Raw genomic sequence first — 17,586 nt, 5'->3', positions numbered from 1 at the left:
ATTCTAAGTATCCATTTTAATAACAGGAGATCCCACCACCGTAGTGTGCTCTAACAGCTGACATGCAGCTGATCTCTGGTGGCACTTTCATTGCACTTTTATCACACTGTGATTATTTGATAAGCTGTCATTGCAGACATTTTGACCTGCCCATCGATTTTTTTCTGATCACTTGAATTTTGTTTTTTTTTCCTTGTTTGTTCGTGCGCCAAACACCCCATTCTACACTTAATGTATTCATAAGTTGTAGCATGCCGGAGAAAAAACTAAACAAGACAAACATTAAAAAAAGAATCTGAAGATGAATTCGTCCTGAAGAATTCATTTAAAGCAAATACACGTGATCGCTATTTTACCGAAGGATAAAAAACCTTTGCAAATCGGTAGTATTACGTAGTATGCTCTATTAAGTAAATTAGCAAATCAAACCTCACGCGCCTTTGATATTAGTCTTTCATTCTAGGTTTAACATAACTTTCAAATGGGGCAATTTTTCAGGGGTACGATCGTTACGAGCAATGCTCAGAAAAATAATTGTAGGTGTGGTTTTTCTTGAAAACACTTTTTGGTCATTTTGATTTTTTGTTTCCTTTGTCAAATCAAGAGCACTTCAGGGAATTAAACCTAAACACCTAGAACTATTCACCGAAATGGCAACGATCACGAAATGTTCAGGGGCAAATCCAGCGTGAGTTGCTCGGAGGTGGATAGCAAAAGATAATCGGCGTTTCAGTAGCCAATCAGGGCACGCATTCATCTTTTTGTGCTATATTATCTCATTATTTTAACATATACTGAGATAGCTATTCACCTCAGCTCACTAAATATCCAGCACTAGCCACCCACACCGACATGAATAGTTCTTAATTATTCAACGTTTCTCAGCACTGAAGGTAATTATGGGAAACATATATTGCCAACTGTTAAGAAACCTTTTGGTTGGGGACTAGCTGAACTACCAAACAAAATGAACTGCAACTGTAAATTCACACTTGTTTAATGGCTTGGATTGTGGTACAACGTGTTAGGCTTAACTTGACAACTTAACTGTTCAGCTGGTAACTGTTCCACAGCCTATGAGGTTGTTGCTCACGTACTTTTATAGTGACCGGGCTAGAACTGACAAGAGACTGACAGTAGGTCATCAAACTATCAACTGTTCTTAATTTATGCTTACGTAATGCCTTGCATAGTAGGTCGTAACCAAACTGCGCTTGTGCAAAGAGATGATCAGCATACGGACCTAAGTTCAGATGCACATGGTCATAACATTTTTTATGTTAAAGTTTTGTTGTCCTACGCGGGTTTCCTGGCCAAAATAATCCAACGTGAGCCATATAAAAATTGCTAGATACAACTTTAACGAAATTTAATTAACTGTTACATGAATTCGTTCCCAGAAACACAGTTTAACCCTTTCGCTCCCAAGATCTCATCAGAAATTCTCCTTACTCTCAGTCAATCAATTCTTATGATGTTACTTTGGAAAATTTGGTATTGGATCAATTAACAATCCCCTCATTGATATTTTTCTTTAAACTCATTACTTGTCTGCTTGATGTTGTATTGATATTGTAAGGAGAAATTTTGTCCTGGTCACTCATGGGAGTCAAAGGTCTAAATGTAAATGTAACAAGAGTAATCAATTCGTATTTGGAGAAGGGCCTACCGATGGTAGTGCCTACTTTCCATAAGTTAACTGGAAACTAGTTCGTAATTCAGTCACACTGGTGGAATAACACTTTCCAAGCCGTGAAAAATAGCCACAAATATTATTAGCTGTAGAACATTGGTTTAGCATGGCTTCAGCGCTAGTGGAAAAAAAAACATCAGGTCATGGCGCTAAATCAGTGATTCTAAAAATTCTAGGAAGAAATAGCTTGTGAAAGATTAGTATTAGGTCAACACGGTGAAGACCGAAAAATAATGACTCAGCTATCAGTTGAAAGCACCTCCAAGAATAGAAGATTATACTATAAAAACAAATCAGTTTTAGCATATATATGAATTCGAAGAAGGTAATTTCCGTTTGCGCTAAAACCATACAAGAAACTGATCCCCAAATTACTGCAACTAAATAAGTTATTCCACGCGTATATGCCTAAAAGCCAATCTTGAATTCAAGGCACTTCGTGTGGTACAATACTTATACATTTGCGCTCTAAAATAAACATGATTAATCATTCAACTACTTGTTTGATATAAATAGTCACCTTATACAACACCTGCCGATTAAAACGGTATACAAGAATATTCTAAGTAAACTTAAACAACTTCAAAAACAAAATATCAATGCAATTAAATTATGATATGCTAACTCAAATTAGTTCAACAGATCCCGTGATCTTATTCTTTAACACTAAGCAAAGTTTGGCTCCCCATACTTGCTTTCGAATCCGCTGAGCTGCAACATCTGCGCGGAAGGAGAATCTTTCAAAGTTACTTATTATTTCTGACTGAAAAATGCTAACTAATATTTCCCTGCCCCGATCTAGGACTGTTCTCTTTCTGTATCGGACAGGACACTGAAACTAACCACACTCAAGGCCTACAGTGGTTTCACAGATCTCCTTACTGAAAATGGGACACCTCAAGACTACGCATGCTTCCTACAGAGACTTGAGTATAATTAAAAACCCAAATTGGTAAATGAAGTTCCATCAAGTCTATTACCGCAACTAAAGGGCTCTAAAAAAGATTACTTGGTGAGGGGGCCCCCTGCCCCCCTGCTCCGCTGCCTGTGTAGTGTCCATATTTTTGAAACTCAAAACTCGTGTCTTACTTATTCTTCAATTCAATACCAATATATTTATTCATTTAAATCGTGTATATGTGCGCTATCAAGTCGATTTACAAATTTGATAAGTTACAACGTATAAAATCAAACCAGTGACTATGGTTTGTTACGATTTGGTACACAGTGGGCGGATAAAAAAAGTTTCCGCTTACTAACATTTATCTTTCGCTACGCAAAGAGAGCCAGATTATTTCTAAACTCCTAAATTTTGATTTATTTCATGCTGTTTGAAATAAAAAACAGTACCGTCCATCCCATTGAAAGGGTTTGTCATAACAAGATCCATTCCAATGTAAATCTTAGTTGACGGCCAACTACGATTCTAGTTTGCATTCATCTTCTTCGAGCAGCAACCATCTATGCGTAGAAAAAGAACATCACCATTGAAAACTTCATGTACTTTAACAAATAAAGGAAATCATGATACAGTTTGTTTAAAAACTCTGACTGTCCTCTTTACTTTTTTCTTGTTTAATTAAATTCTTTTGGTTGGCTTAAATGCTTTTCGTGCAGCATAAACAGTAGCTAAGAAAGTCAATAATTTCCATCCACAATGTCTAAAGTTTCTAACAAACTGCGTTGTGTTATCTTCTTGACGGAAGCATGATGTAAAGAATACAGTACAAATCCCAGTTATCACCTTATTAAAGTTAGTCAGACGAGTTTTCTGCGTTCGCCAACGCCAACTCCTATGATATCGCGGATTTAGTTCTGGAGGAAAGCCAAATAATGGCGGCCGCGAAATCTCGTACATATGATTTCTGTTGCTCGAAATGGATTGAAATTTTGTAGGGTTCGTGAGAAAGCCATATTGCGGCCGAAAATGCAAATGAATGGAGTGCGCAAAACTTGACGTCAAGAGGCACTTTAAGATTTTTAGGAACATTAAAGGAAAATATCGAAACAAGTTATATTTACATTGAGCGGCAACTAAACTGAATTAGTTCCATTTAACTCCAAAGTGACATCATCCCCAATGAGAACAAATGGTGCCCAGTACTTTACTTCCCTGAACTCTCCAGACTCTCTCATACATTTCCTGGCTTGGTTAAGAGCTTCACTGACCCTCCTTCCTTTCACTAGTTCTTTATAGAAATGTTTCATGAACTGGAAAGTAGCCTCGTCATTAATCCCCCAGAGGGACACTAAAACGGAACGAGCTCCAGCACCTAAAAATGCTCGAGCAATGCCAACTACCCCCTCAGCCTTTATTTCTCCACGAGCACTACAACAACAACTCAACACAACCAACCTTGCCCGCAACTTAGCTTCCAACACATCTGCCATCGTCAACAAAAAGTCTTTCTCCACAGGACGGTGGGATTTCCGAGCAGGGTTTGGGGCCAGGATGATTTCTCCTGTTTCCATTCCACCATGAGCGGCGATGTGCACCAAGGCAACCGTGGATAGTCGCTTTAAGACCTCTCCTTTTGTCGCCTTTTCTCCAATGAGAGGAACTGTTCCTAGTACTCTCCCAATCATTTCTACTTCTTTCTTTGCATATGGCAGCTCACACAACTTTCTCCCTTTATAGAGAACTTCCTCTAGGTACGGATCTCCCACGAGAAGTGCACCTGTCTTATTATGGAAGTCAGCTGGACAATCAGTAACTAATTTCAAAGTAGTCAGGGACGGAATCAATCTGATTCTTAGAGACTCACACAGATACTCATGCTTTGGGTTCATCAGTGCTGAATAGGGTACCAAACATAATGGACCTTCCGGAACGAGAATGAGATTATTTCCATGAACCATGTCAGCAATAGGTGCAATAACCAGGTCAAAAAAGCTCCTTAAGCTCTCCTTCGGTAAAACAGGCCAAGAAACACCGACAGGGGCCCTTCCTGTCGTACACCCCACCTCACACGACTCATGAAGCGAGCGATTTTCGATTTTGACGCCAGCACTTACACCGATTTCGTCCAAGGCGGTACGGTGTAAAGTCGAAAGAAAATTTCTTGCGTCTTCTCCTACCTCTTTTCTCCTCAAGGTGACCTCTTTATCTTTCTCTATAACCCAGAAAATGATATCTTGTTTATTGAGAGCTGTGAAAACTGTTGTAGAAGGAATGGACCTAAAAGAGGAGCCAGTTGACTTTCCTGAGGAATGAGACAGAGAGTATACCCTGTGACACCCATAATTTTCTTCCATGAGATCTTTTAGAGCCTGTGCCCGTCCATCCTCAGCAATGTGCAAGGCATCATTAACTTCACCTTGGCTTAAATGGAGTCGCCACAAAGTTGTGTATACATTATTATACGTATTGCGGTAGGTAATTTTCCACCCGTCTTTTAGCTGGAGATTAGCCCTTATTTTATTCAACTTTGACAAACTGGAATTACAGCAAAAAAGGGCCCTCAAAAAAAATTCTCGATCTTTAGACATATCACTCAATATAAAATACGCAATACCAAGATTTCCATAAGCCCATCCTTCTCCAGCATTATCCCCCGCTTCTTTTGCAATTTGTAGGTGTAGCTTATAGTACTCGATTGCCTTATGAAAATCGCCTAAGCCATGATAGGCATTGCCAAGATCTCCATAAGCCCGTCCTTCTCCAGCTTTATCCCCCACTTCCTTTGCAATTTGTAGGCGACATTCATGGTATTTGATTGCTTTATGAAAATCGCCTAAGCTATAACAGGCATTGCCAAGGTTTCCATAAGCCCGTCCTTCTCCAGCTTTATCCCCCAATTCCTTTGCAATTTGTAAGTCACTCTTATGGTACTCGATTACCGGATGAAATTCGCCTAGGCTATGATAGGCATTGCCAAGATTTCCATAAGCCCGTCCTTCTCCAGCTTTATCCCCCACTTCCTTTGCAATTTGTAAGTCACTCTTATGGTACTCGATTGCCGTATGGAAATCGCCTAAGCTGTGATAGGCATTGCCAAGATTTCCATAAGCCCGTCCTTCTCCAGCTTTATCCCCCACTTCCTTTGCAATTTGTAAGTCACTCTTATGGTACTCGATTGCCTTATGAAAATCGCCCAAGCTCTGATATGCATTGCCAAGATTTCCGTAAGTCTTTCCTTCTCCAGCTTTATTCCCCACTTCTTTTGCAATTTGCAGGTCACTCTCATAGTACTCGATTGCTTTATGAAAATTGCCTAAGGTCTGACAAGCATTGCCAAGATTTCCATAAGCCCGTCCTTCTCCAGCTTTATCCCCTACTTCTTTTGCAATTTTTAGGTGACGCTCATGGTACTTGATTGCCTTATGATAACCGCTTAAGTTCTGATAGGCATTTCCAAGATTTCCGTAAGCCCATCCTTCTTCAACTTTACGCCCCACTTCTTTTGCAATTTGTAGATGTAGCGCATGGCACTCAATTGCCTTTTGAAAATAACCCAAGCTCTGATAGGCACTGCCAAGATTTCCATAAGCCCCTCCTTCTCCAGCTTTATCCCCCACTTCCTTTGCAATTTGTAGGTGTAGCTTTTGGTATTTGATTGCCGTATGGAAATCGCCTAAGCTGTAATAGGCATTGCCAAGATTTCCATAAGCCCCTCCTTCTCCAGCTTTATCCCCCACTTCCTTTGCAATGTGTAGGTCACTCTCATGGTACTCAATTGCCTTATGAAAATCGCCTAAGCTCTGATATGCATTGCCAAGATTTCCATAAGCCCTTCCTTCTCCAGGTTTATCCCCCTCTTCTTTTGCAATTTGTAGGTGACGCTGATGGTACTTGATTGCCTTTTGAAAATCGCCTAAGCTATCATAGACAACACCAAGATTTCCATAAGCCCGTCCTTCTCCAGCTTTATACCCCACTTCTTCTGCAATTTGTAGGTCACTCTCATGATACTTGATTGCCTTATGAAAATCGCCTAAGTTGTAATAAGCGTTGCCAAGATTTCCATAAGCCCATCCTTCTCCAGCTTTATCCCCCACTTCTTTATCAATTTGTAGGTCACGCTCATAGTACTCAATTGCCTTATGAAAATTGCTTATGCTATAATAGGCATTGCCAAGATTTCCATAAGCCTGTCCTTCTCCAGCTTTATCCCCCTTTCTTTTTGCAACTTTTAGACGACTCTCGTAGTTTTTGATTTTCATATGAAAATTGCCAAAGCTCTGATTGGCGATGCCAAGGTTTCTATTAGTTTCTCCCTTTCCAACTTTGTCATTCGGTTTTAACTTTTTCCTACTTTGCAAATCGTTGCCTACCCTCCCTGAAGATGAAAAAAAGAAAGAATAGTTTTCGTCAAAAGAAAATAGAATTAATATAGTGACCACAAACGCACGAAAAGTTCCATTATTCATTCGAAATAAAGATTCTCGTTTGCATTCAATTTTCCACTTTGAATCCTATTCAAAATATCCGTACCATCAAATGTAAAGCATTTTTTTTGTATATAAGTGAAAAAATTATATTTAAATCGCCCTTCACAGTTTAATGATCATTCTACGAAATGTTTTGTCCCCCCACCCCCTCCTACATTCCACAGAGCACCATAACCTAAACAAGCATATCCTAACGTAGGTCTCAGTAGACCCAAGGGCCATAAATAAGTTTAAATGATGAAGGCAGTAAGAAACAGAAGGTGGTCAGGTCATCTTGGAGGCCTAACCCAAGGATCTATTCATTTTCCCAGGCGTCCTCGGAATAATACTGCACGAACTTAATTAAGAATAGGTTCATACATCTTATACCCCATTCACATGAGCAAAACATTTTCAGTTAAACTTTACTTTATCTAATTCGTTGCAAACGGATATACATAAAAAAAATTAAATAAATTAATTTAGTTTTTATAAAAAGATGAGAATTTTCAATAGAAATAAGTTTATACTGTATAACCCTCCCATTCTCATTTATATGAACTAAATAAACTCCGCTGTTTGGAGGATTATAGAAAAGAGCATTCAAATTATAAAAGACTAAAAGCACTCGTTTAAATGTGTGAAATGAATTCATACTTTTCGTGTTCGTTGGCAATTTGTTTCAAGTGAGGATAGACCCATAGTAAAAAGAATATTTTAAAAAGTTTTGACTGATTCGTACGGCTGGTGGCCATAAGTCTCCAGCACCTCTTGTTTTTCAAATAACATATTTGCATTTCGCAAACTAAAGAATTCTATCTCGGAAATTTCAGATTTCCTTTTCGCAAATTACAGATTTTAAGTTCATTTCACAAATTACAGCTTTCAATTTCGTTCCGTTTCGCAAACTATACGAATCAGCAAGAAATAAAACAACAGTTAAATGATAACATCACAACAACTGAGGCAAGGCTGCATGCGGAGGCTGAAGGAGAGCTCTCGAATGTTAGAAAAGTGGTGCGTCCGAGCAATCAAAACTTTTGATACTGAAAATTTGCCTTCACTTGTTTGTAATGTCTCCTCTAACAGTTTTTGCGGTCTTTGGCAGAAGATGCCAGCTGGATCTATTTCATTGCTGCAGCTTTCTTGTTTAATTCAAACAGTTCTGCTTTTTTTCCTGTGCCGCCATCACTTAGCTGAATACCTCTCTCCCACAAATAATTTTTCACTCTCCCACGCTGAATTTCGATAAATTTCTTTCATCTTCATCACTACGGCACTTAATTAACCTTCAGAGGCCCAAAAAGTCGATTTTTCGTTTATTTGACTTAACTGACTTCAAAAATTTTACCCAACGTTTCCGAGAATAGAAAAAAGTTTTAAAATCCTCCAAAAGCACCCGAGGTTAATGAATCAGGAAGGTGTCATAATCTCGTACCTGAGCGACTCCCCTGGGGGAATTTTCACGGCAACCGCTCATCTCGAGGTTCTTTTCTCATGTTATTTGCATATTTTCTTTATATCGCGCACTGGAAAAAATCACGAGTGGAAGCTCTTTGCTTATGGAAAAATCTTTGCTCATGGAAATATCAAAAACAGGAAAAATTTCTGAGTAAAAAAAAAAAAACAAGAAAAGAAGCAGAAAAGCAGGCCTTATGAAGAAAGAAAGAGTACCATTCTGTCAAGAAAAGAAAAAAGTCTTCGGTGAAAGCGACTCGTACTAACGAAGCTCCACGCTGGCTTCCACATTTTGAACACAGGAGTTCCGTCAAAACAAAATTTGCCATACATAAAGTTCAAATCGAGGTTTCCTACTACTCATGCGAGTAACTGACCTTGATACAAAAACATTAACAATCGCCCCGAATTGTATTTGTGAAAGCTCTCTAGCGACTCGTTATCTTGGTTCTCAGCACATTTTCCGGTTTTTCCATTTTAAAGCGGGTTTTCTCTTTCCTTTGGGGAACTTTGCCCATTCTTTTGCCATCTGTGGCGATCATTTACGCAACATGCCTTGCATATTTTTAGAGATTATGAACTTTACATGTCGTTATCTAGACAACCAATCAGAATATCGAAATAGCCCGACAAAGTTTTGTTGATTGATTCCTTGTGAATAAGACTGAGCACCCATTTTTCTTCGGCGTCAACAAAACCTGGATCGAACCGGATCGGATCACGAATCAGATCACGGATCACGGATCGGATTACGGATCATAGATCGGATCATATTAATTGAAATTCGAAATTTTGCGTGACAAGCGCAATAAAGTCGGCTGACACAATGGAGCGGAGACCCCACTAGGTTTTTTTTCCCCCGAAACCCCATGTAGTTACTTTCACGGCTGTGTAGAGAGAGTAGTGTTGCGTAGTGCCACCATGGACGAAGGCAAGCGAGCGGTACGTATCTGTCATCAGTCACTTATTATTATTATTATTTTTTTTTTGATATCATCTCACGTGCTACTTTTCCTTTATTAGAGTGGTTTAGCAAGAGGACGGGAACGTTATTTAAGAACAGGAAAGCGCGCGGATAATCTGAATCTATTTCGACCTTCGGTGTTAGCGTTGCCGTTCTCCCCATCAAGTTCAGGACGTCATTTCGCTGGTTTTCCCGTCGTGATCAAAACGCCTACGATTTGCTTTAATTGTGCACTTATAAACGAGATAATGCTGTTTGGAATGATTTCAGAACTCATTTCCAGGATCACCAGGTTCCTTTCTTTATTTTATTCGGTGAATTTGTGAAAATTTACCGTTACATTTATTCTGGATTCCCGAAAGGAAACACGATCGTCAGCAAGCGATCTAGGATTTTAGGGCTCAGTTACCTTTTGTAACTGAGCGTGGCTTTAAGCAACGTGAGGGCTATTCTTTGATACATTTCTTGAACCATGTATGAAAACTCTAAGAACAGGTGCTGTTAATTTTATCGTGAATTAATTCATCAATAAATTAAACTTGCTTCATGTTGAAGTTTATCAAATTGAAACAACACGAAGGTTACCTGCTATATTATTCAGTGTTATTTGTTGTCATTGTCGTTTTAACCGTGATTAAAAAAAGTGTTCTGCGAATTGAAGTGAGAGATAAAAAAAATTTGAGAAAAGCTCGGGTTTGCACCTTTTGCACCAACGAGTCCTGGGCGAAATTCTTGATCCGCCAAATGATGTTATTGCGTCTACTAATGACTACAAATCGTTCAAGAAGGATGGGAAACTACAAGTCCATTTCGGGCCCACGCGTTACCACCTACGTGCTGCATGCATCGCCGCCAAAAAACACTGAATTTGAAGCAAGTACTGACATAGCGATTACAGAGAATGACAAGAGCTTATTTAAAGAGTCACATAAACGCTTAATTTATGGGGAATTTCAATTCTAATAATAAGGCTCTCGTATTTCTATTTTTCTTTACTCCTGATTCCTTCTTACTCCTCGCCCCATTTTTCGTCTTTTCTCTTGCGCGTGCGAAATGATATTGAATAAATTAAAGGAAAAGAAGCACGTGAAATGAAATATATACATAAAAAGAGAAATATTAACTAACAAAGGGGGGCATTGTAGTCTATTAGAAACTGAAAAACCATCAGAAATTTGATCAAAAACTGAAAACTGCAAGAAATTCTCGCCGCCCTTCCTCTTGTCGTTAAGAAAAACGCGACATACTCCACAGTTGCTTTTTGAGGTCCTTGAGCTTCGTCTGTTACAGGCGCGTGAGGCATGTTGGGAGCTATAGCTCGCAAATTGATCGACCTTAGTATTATTTCAACTGATGCTCACATCATCACACTACATCTGAAGAGAAAAACATTTCTCATCTAGAAAATTTGCTCAAACCATCAGGAACACTGACGAGGGTACTCAGCTGCTTAAAAATACCGCTGATTAACATGCGTGTTGAGGACATCGTCCCTCGGCTTCAGCCCCCGTCAATTCTTCCCCCTCCCCCCCCCCCCCCTCCACTGCCCGGATTGGTCTTTAAATACCCTTGGAGAAACGCTTCGACAGCCAGTAGGGAAGAGTTTTAGTACAGTCTCTATTATAGTGAAGGGCTGGAAAATGAACTAAAAAGAGCTGCGCTGTTAGGCTTGGCTAAATCTATATATTATTTTTTATCATAAACTGCAGTTATTAAGCTTTCCTCCGATGTAAAGTTTGTTAGGATTTAAGAGAAATTAGCACGCGTATGAATTTTTTCCCGAAGGACAAACCTTAAAGCAATGAGAGCGAATTTGCACTTAGCCTCGTCCTCGCTCCGTAACTTCAGTACCAGATCTTTGAACCGCGAGAACTGGGAAGTGGCCTAATGGACTTTACTCAGTCTCATAACCATTATAAATAAGTACCAAGTTTTCCTATACCTTTCTATGCTCAAATGGTTACAGTTAAAGTTTGCCTAGCGAAATAAATCTCGTTTTAGACAGATTTCCTTTAAACCGGGCTTAACCGAATGTAAATCAGAAATAGAGAACTGAAATAGTGAATTTTTCATAGCGTTCAATTTGAAGTCCACAAATATTGGTTTGAACAGCTCCTATGCGGAAAAAATTTTTAAACTGTGTTTGACAAAACAGCTTTGAAACATTTTACAGCTTTGTTATGAATGGGGTATGAACCTGTTTCATGCTAATGATACTTCACTTTAAGCAAAATGAGATGAAAGTATCCACCTAAAGATGGCAGACTAGCCCGCAGTTTTTTTTCCCGTTTTTATCCAACTAAAAGCTCTGAAAGCCATGAAATATTTGCAGCATCAATAAGCTTCTTGTTTCTCCATCTTCATGTCGTTGTACTAATTTTACTTTCGAACAAAATTTAAGGTTATGATCGATATTTACAGTTAACTTGCAAATATGTAGCTCTACTCTAGGCATGAGAAATTTGCTTGTGGAAAAGTGCTAATGTTCATATTCATTCAAACCTGAAGAGCCGTCTTGTTCACGATCGCGATCTCTCTTGCGTTGAGGAACCTCCATAGCTGAAAAAGAACGTAAAGGGAAATATTATGTGTCTTCCCCGAGCGCTTCAACGATCAATTCATTTTCCGAATTAATCAGTTGAAGTTCAAGTTAAACAAGCCACAATACAAATGAAAAAACCTGAGATTTTTTTGCACACCTTAATCTCTAATAAGCTTTATTCCGCGATAATTTATGCCTTATACAACAATTTAATGATATAATGAAAAAATTTAGCTGCAGCTCAATTTAAATAGACGTAAGTATAAAAAGGGAAAATTCCCAGCTGATAGCGACCGAGGGCAGAGGGAATTTCCCTTCGATAAGTGAAAATGAAAATGAAAGTCATGACTTGGATTTAACACAATCAATATTGCAGAGAGAGAAAGAGGGATACCCTCTCGATTGCAGTGATTTGGAAGCCTCACCCAGCGACCTTTGATTGTATCTATTGGTGCCACTTACCTAAAGCTCTTACAGAAAATATGGCGAAATAAAAAACCGAGTTAATTTGTAAACTCTTTAATACGAGTCGATGTGACTGTATAAACGGTCTAATCAAATTATAAACGTCTTTAAACAAAATCTAATGTCATTATCAGTATTTACAGTTGCAAATCAGTGTAGCTCTACTCTAAGCATGAAAGATTTCATTGCAGAAAAGAGCTTATGTTCATATTTAGTGTTTTCAAACCTGAAGAGCTCATTGAACGATCTAATCAAATTATAAAACGTCTTTAAACAAAATCGAATGTCATTATCAGTATTTACAGTTGCAAATTAGTGTAGCTCTACTCTAAGCGTGAAAGATTTCATTGCAGAAAAGAGCTTATGTTCATATTAAGTGTTTCCAAACCTGGAGAGCTGTCTTGTTCACGATCGTGATCTCTCTTGCCTTGAGGAACCTCCTTAGCTGAAAAAGAACGCAAATAAAATATTATTTGTCTTCGCCGAGCGTTTCAGCGATCAGTTCGTTTTCCAAATTTATCAATTGAAGTTCAAGTTAAACAAGCCAAGATACAAATGAAAACATCGGGGCTTTCTTTGCACACCTTAATCTATAATAAGCTTCATTCCCTGATAATTTACCCCTCACATGACAATCTTAAGTTCAAATTAAAGAATTTAGCTGCGGCTCAATTTGAATAGGCGTAAGTATAAAAAGGGAAAATTCACAGCTGAAAGCGACGGAGGGCAGAGGGAATTTCCCTTCATTGGGTGAAAATGAAAATGAAATTCATGACTTGAATTTAACACAGACAATATTCAAGAGAAAGAAAGAGGGATGCCCTCTCGACTACAGTGATTCGGAAGCTTCACCCAGCGTCCTTTGATTATATCTATTGGTGCCACTTACTTAAAGCTATTACAGAAAACATGGCGAAATAAAAAACCGAGTTAATTTGTAAACTCTTTAATGCGAGTCGATGTGACTGTATAAACGGTCTCATCAAATTATAAACGTCTACACGATGTGAAACACACTTACCTGCGTTAGACATGATTAACAGCGGATGAGAGAGAAATAAAAGCGGAAGATTTATGAAGACAAGCAACCTACGGAAATATTACAACCGCTTGATCAACACAACACACCTTGCTTCCTTGAGTTCACGACACGCTTAGTTTGTTATGAAAATTGTTCACATGCAAGCATAGCGAACTCCCGAGCCGAATTTTTCACGAGTACGTCTCTTTCCAAAGGTTTTGACAACAGTTTTAGCGCTCTGGTGTTTCTCATCGAATTTTTTTCCCGAAGGACCAAACGAAGGTAAGAAGTAACGATGAGAGCGACTTTGCCCTTAGCATCGTCCTTGTGCCGTAATTTCGGCACCAGATCATTGAACCTCGGAAGTGGCGTATAGGACTTCACTCACTCCGATTATCATTAGAAATAAATACCAAGTCTTTCAATAACTTTCTGTGTTCTAGTGGTAACAGAGAAAGTTTGCGTAGCGAAATAAACTTCGTTAAAATAAACTTCCTCTAAACCGGGCTTAATCGAATGTAAATAAGAAAGAGATAACCAAAAAACTGAATTTTACGTAGGATTCAATATGTACTACATTTGAAGTCGACAAACATTGGTAAGAGCAGCTCCTGTATGAAGAAATGTTTGAAAAAACAGCTTTCAAACATGCTTATGCTTTGTTGTGAATGGGACAAAATCTATTAATGTCCAGTGATGCATGACAGCAGACTAGCTCGCAGTTTTTTCCGGTTAGGCTCTAGTTAATGGCTTTCAAAGCCATGCAATATTTTAAACATAAACAAGCTTCTTGTCTCTCCATCTTCATGTTGTTGTACTAATTTTAATTTTAAACAAAATCTAATGTCATTCCCAGTATTTACAGTTAATTTGCAAATCAGCGTAGCTCTACTCTAAGCATGAAAGATTTCATTGCAGAGAAGAGCTTATGTTCATATTTAGTGTTTCCAAACCTGAAGAGCTGTCTTGTTCACAATAGTGACCTCTCTTGCTTTGAGGAACCTCCTTAACTGAAAAAGAACACAAATAAAATATTATTTGTCTTCGCCGAGCGCTTCAGCGATCAGTTTATTTTCCAAATTTATCAGTTGAACAAGCCACAATACAAAAGAAAAAATCGGAGGTTTCTTTGCACACCTTAATCTCTAATAAGCTTTATTCCGTGATTTCATGCTTTACATGACAATCTTAAGTTCAAATTAAAGAATTTAGCTGCAGCTCAATTTGAATAGCCGTAAATATAAAAAGGGAAAATTCCCAGCTGAAAGCGACCAGAGGCAGAGGGAATTTCCCCTCATTAGGTGAAAATGAAAATGAAAGTCATGACGTGGATTTAACACAATAAATATTCCAGAGAAAGAAAGAGGGATGCCCTCTCGATTACTCTCATTTAGGAGTTTCCCCCCCCGTCCTTTGATTATATCTATTGGTGCCACTTACCTAAAGCTCTTACAGAAAACATGGCGAAATATTTTTAAAACCGAGTCAATTTGTAAACTCTTTAATACGAGTCGATGTGAGTGTATAAACGGTCAAATCAAATTATGAACGCCTACACAACGTGAAACACACTCATTACATGCGTTAAACATGCTTAACAGCCGGCAAGAGAGACAAAAGCGATAGATTTGCGAAGACAAGCAACCTACGGAAGTATTGCAACCGCTTGATCAACATAACAACACCTCGCCTCCTTGAGTTCATGACACGCTTAGTTTGTTCTGAAAATGGTTTACATGCCAGCATAGCGAGCTACCGAGCCGATCTTTTCACAAGTACGTCTCTTTCCAAAGATTTTGACAATAGTTCATGCGCTCAGAAGTTTATCATAGAGATTTCTGATAAAACGAAAGGTAACGACTTCGCGCTCGAAGTTTATCGAACATCCTGAACCCTTACGTTATCGTCAGACTCGACTCACTTAATCTTGCTTCGCTTTTGGTATTTATTAGAATTACAAACGACTGTATACAAGATGATAGTTATACTGAAGCAGGCTGTTCAGGACATCTCTGCAATTGGAGGTACCAGCAAACAACGACCGTCATCAAAATATCTTCTATACTACTGCACTTAGTCTTACCTGGAACGCAGAGGTAAGGATTCAACCAATCCGTTACTCGAAGTTCTTAGGAAAATTCACCCACAGCTAAAGTTTTTTTTCTCTCGACTAAGGCATAAAACTAAATGGTTTGTAGGTAACTGTGGAGCACTTTTACAATCGAGAAGAGGCGGAAGACGAATGACCTTCGATTGATCGCTTCCTTTGATTCCTAGAATTTAAATATGTAATCGTGACGTTCGCTTAATTCAAATAATCACATGACTTGACAACGGAATTTAAATTTCCTTACTGTCACGCGACCACTTGTTGAGGTCTTTGCCTTAATTTACGTTTACATTCCTCTGATCCCTATATTTATTTAGTGAGTAAATTTGATTTGCGTTTATCTTGGTTAGATCGTTGTCATTTTCATGATTGTCCGAAGATAAGTTAAACCGATAAATTTTCCCAAAGTAAGAATAGAGATAAGCAAAGGACCGGGGCGAGTTAAAGTCCATGGTCACGATTTCCTGATCCCTCTTTTGCATATTTCCATCTAACAAGTGCGTGACAAGAATTAAGGCTAACATCAGCCCCTCCCCCCCCCCTCCCCCATTCTCCCTACCCATTAAAATAAATGAAGCATTTAAGGGAATCCTACCCTTTTCTTGTTTTAAAGTTGCACGCTGAATGCGTGACTAACCGGTCCACAGGTAGTCCAAGTTCGCACAGTGAGCCTCCTCGATTTAGCCGACGAGCGAAATGTGGGGATTTGTCCGAGAATGAACCGGTTGCATTTTTAACCTAGAAATTTGAAATAGTTTTGAATAAAAACAGGCTTCACTTGTCTCTATGTTGTTTGTTCAGTTAAATCTTGTGAGTTTCTTTTGGGCTGCTTTACGGTTGTATAACTAGTTTTTATTCCCTCTCTTACCTCTCTAAACAGCAAGCTAATTGGCTTCAAAGCAGCCTCGAAAATTCGAAAGAAGAGGGTGTTAACTTTGTTTTTAATCAGAACAGAGTCAAACTTTTGAGTTGAGAATACAACCATCCCTTCTGATGCAAATCCTTAAAGTTCCACAAGCCTAACATACTGTAAGCTCATGGGTTATACACTTCGTAAGGGGTTTTAGGAGGGCTTATAAACAGAAGGGCTTATACCAGAGGGGTCGCAAAACTGGAAAAGAAAAGGCTATAGTGTGCTGATTAAGATACGTTTACCATTTACTCGCTTTTAATTCAGCTTTAAAAAGTCATAATAACTCAAATTTATTTCAATACATTGGGAACAGAATTAATACTAGCAAGTCAAAAACAAAACTGGTACATAAAAAAAACTTAAGTTCAAACTTTTCTCTTGAAGTTCATCTTTGCTCTTCTATCAATGAAATTTCCATGTCCCAGTCACAGCACCAGGGCTTTTCCTACTTTGATTTTACAAAAACAAGAAAACAAGAAAAGCTAAAGATGGGCTTTTATCAGGGGGGCGAGGGCACCTATGAGCAGCAGTTTACAGTATTTATATATTTACAGACAGACTCTTATTGTACAAGCCTGAGCTTCCTGCGGTGTGTTGGAGTGTAAGTGGGGTTTTGTACTCCTTTTTGTTACAAGAACCAACTGAGGTGATATGAGCCATGGGTATTTTTAATTAATAACATGCTCTTTCCAAAAGCTCAGCAAAGAGAGCCACGATAACAAACAAATCATTATCAGCATCACACAGTGGAACTGCCACTTTGACATCTCAGCAACAGAGGACAGAAACACTGAGACACAAACATTAAAGCTATTGGATTTCAGATGACAACCAAGTGTCATGATCAGAATTTAAAAGTTTGAAAACAAGCCACCAATGGATGAAACTTGACTTTTTCATGATCATTATACCCAGTAATCTTTTCAGTGCCTGATATTTCTGGGGTTGAACATGTTCATGGGTTCTGAACTACCCAACACATTGCCTTCTACTTCAGTTTTAAAATAATATCTCACTTTTTGAAAACTGGAAATGTACAAAGGAAATGAC

The 17,586-nt window shown here is 38.6% G+C and overlaps 1 protein-coding gene across 5 annotated transcripts; it reads right to left on the bottom strand.

The window, feature by feature from the left end:
- Positions 1 to 669: 669 nt before the first annotated feature.
- Positions 670 to 15,802, bottom strand: LOC149052537 (uncharacterized). Of its 5 annotated transcripts, XM_089203636.1 has the most exons (6): positions 15,597 to 15,802; positions 14,467 to 14,523; positions 13,514 to 13,581; positions 12,881 to 12,937; positions 11,988 to 12,044; positions 670 to 6,972 (listed from the first exon to the last, which is right to left on the bottom strand). In XM_089203636.1, exons 3-6 carry the CDS (start codon positions 13,524 to 13,526, stop codon positions 3,728 to 3,730), a joined length of 3,372 nt encoding a protein of 1,123 aa, XP_089059762.1. In that variant the 5' UTR covers positions 13,527 to 13,581; positions 14,467 to 14,523; positions 15,597 to 15,802; the 3' UTR covers positions 670 to 3,727. The 5 variants fall into 5 exon arrangements, with proteins under 5 accessions (XP_089059762.1, XP_089059768.1, XP_089059764.1 ...); XM_089203642.1 differs by lacking the exon at positions 11,988 to 12,044; XM_089203638.1 differs by lacking the exons at positions 14,467 to 14,523; positions 15,597 to 15,802 and having other exon boundaries at positions 13,514 to 14,232.
- Positions 15,803 to 17,586: the final 1,784 nt, after the last annotated feature.

Source organism: Pocillopora damicornis, chromosome 1 (assembly GCF_964200805.1).
Source record: "Pocillopora damicornis chromosome 1, jaPocDami1.2, whole genome shotgun sequence".
NCBI classification, from domain to species: Eukaryota; Metazoa; Cnidaria; class Anthozoa; order Scleractinia; family Pocilloporidae; genus Pocillopora; species Pocillopora damicornis.
Note: the sequence above shows the minus strand (reverse complement) of the source record. Positions and strands in the feature narration are given on the sequence as shown.

What these genes read in the sequence shown, in the direction of transcription:
- LOC149052537 (XM_089203636.1), bottom strand. An exon ending in TGAACAAGACAGCTCTCCAG is followed by an intron (nt 12,045 to 12,880) that starts GTTTGGAAACAC and finishes GTTCTTTTTCAG; the next exon opens with CTATGGAGGTTCCTCAACGC. An exon ending in TGAACAAGACGGCTCTTCAG is followed by an intron (nt 6,973 to 11,987) that starts GTTTGAATGAAT and finishes TTTCATCTTCAG; the next exon opens with GGAGGGTAGGCAACGATTTG.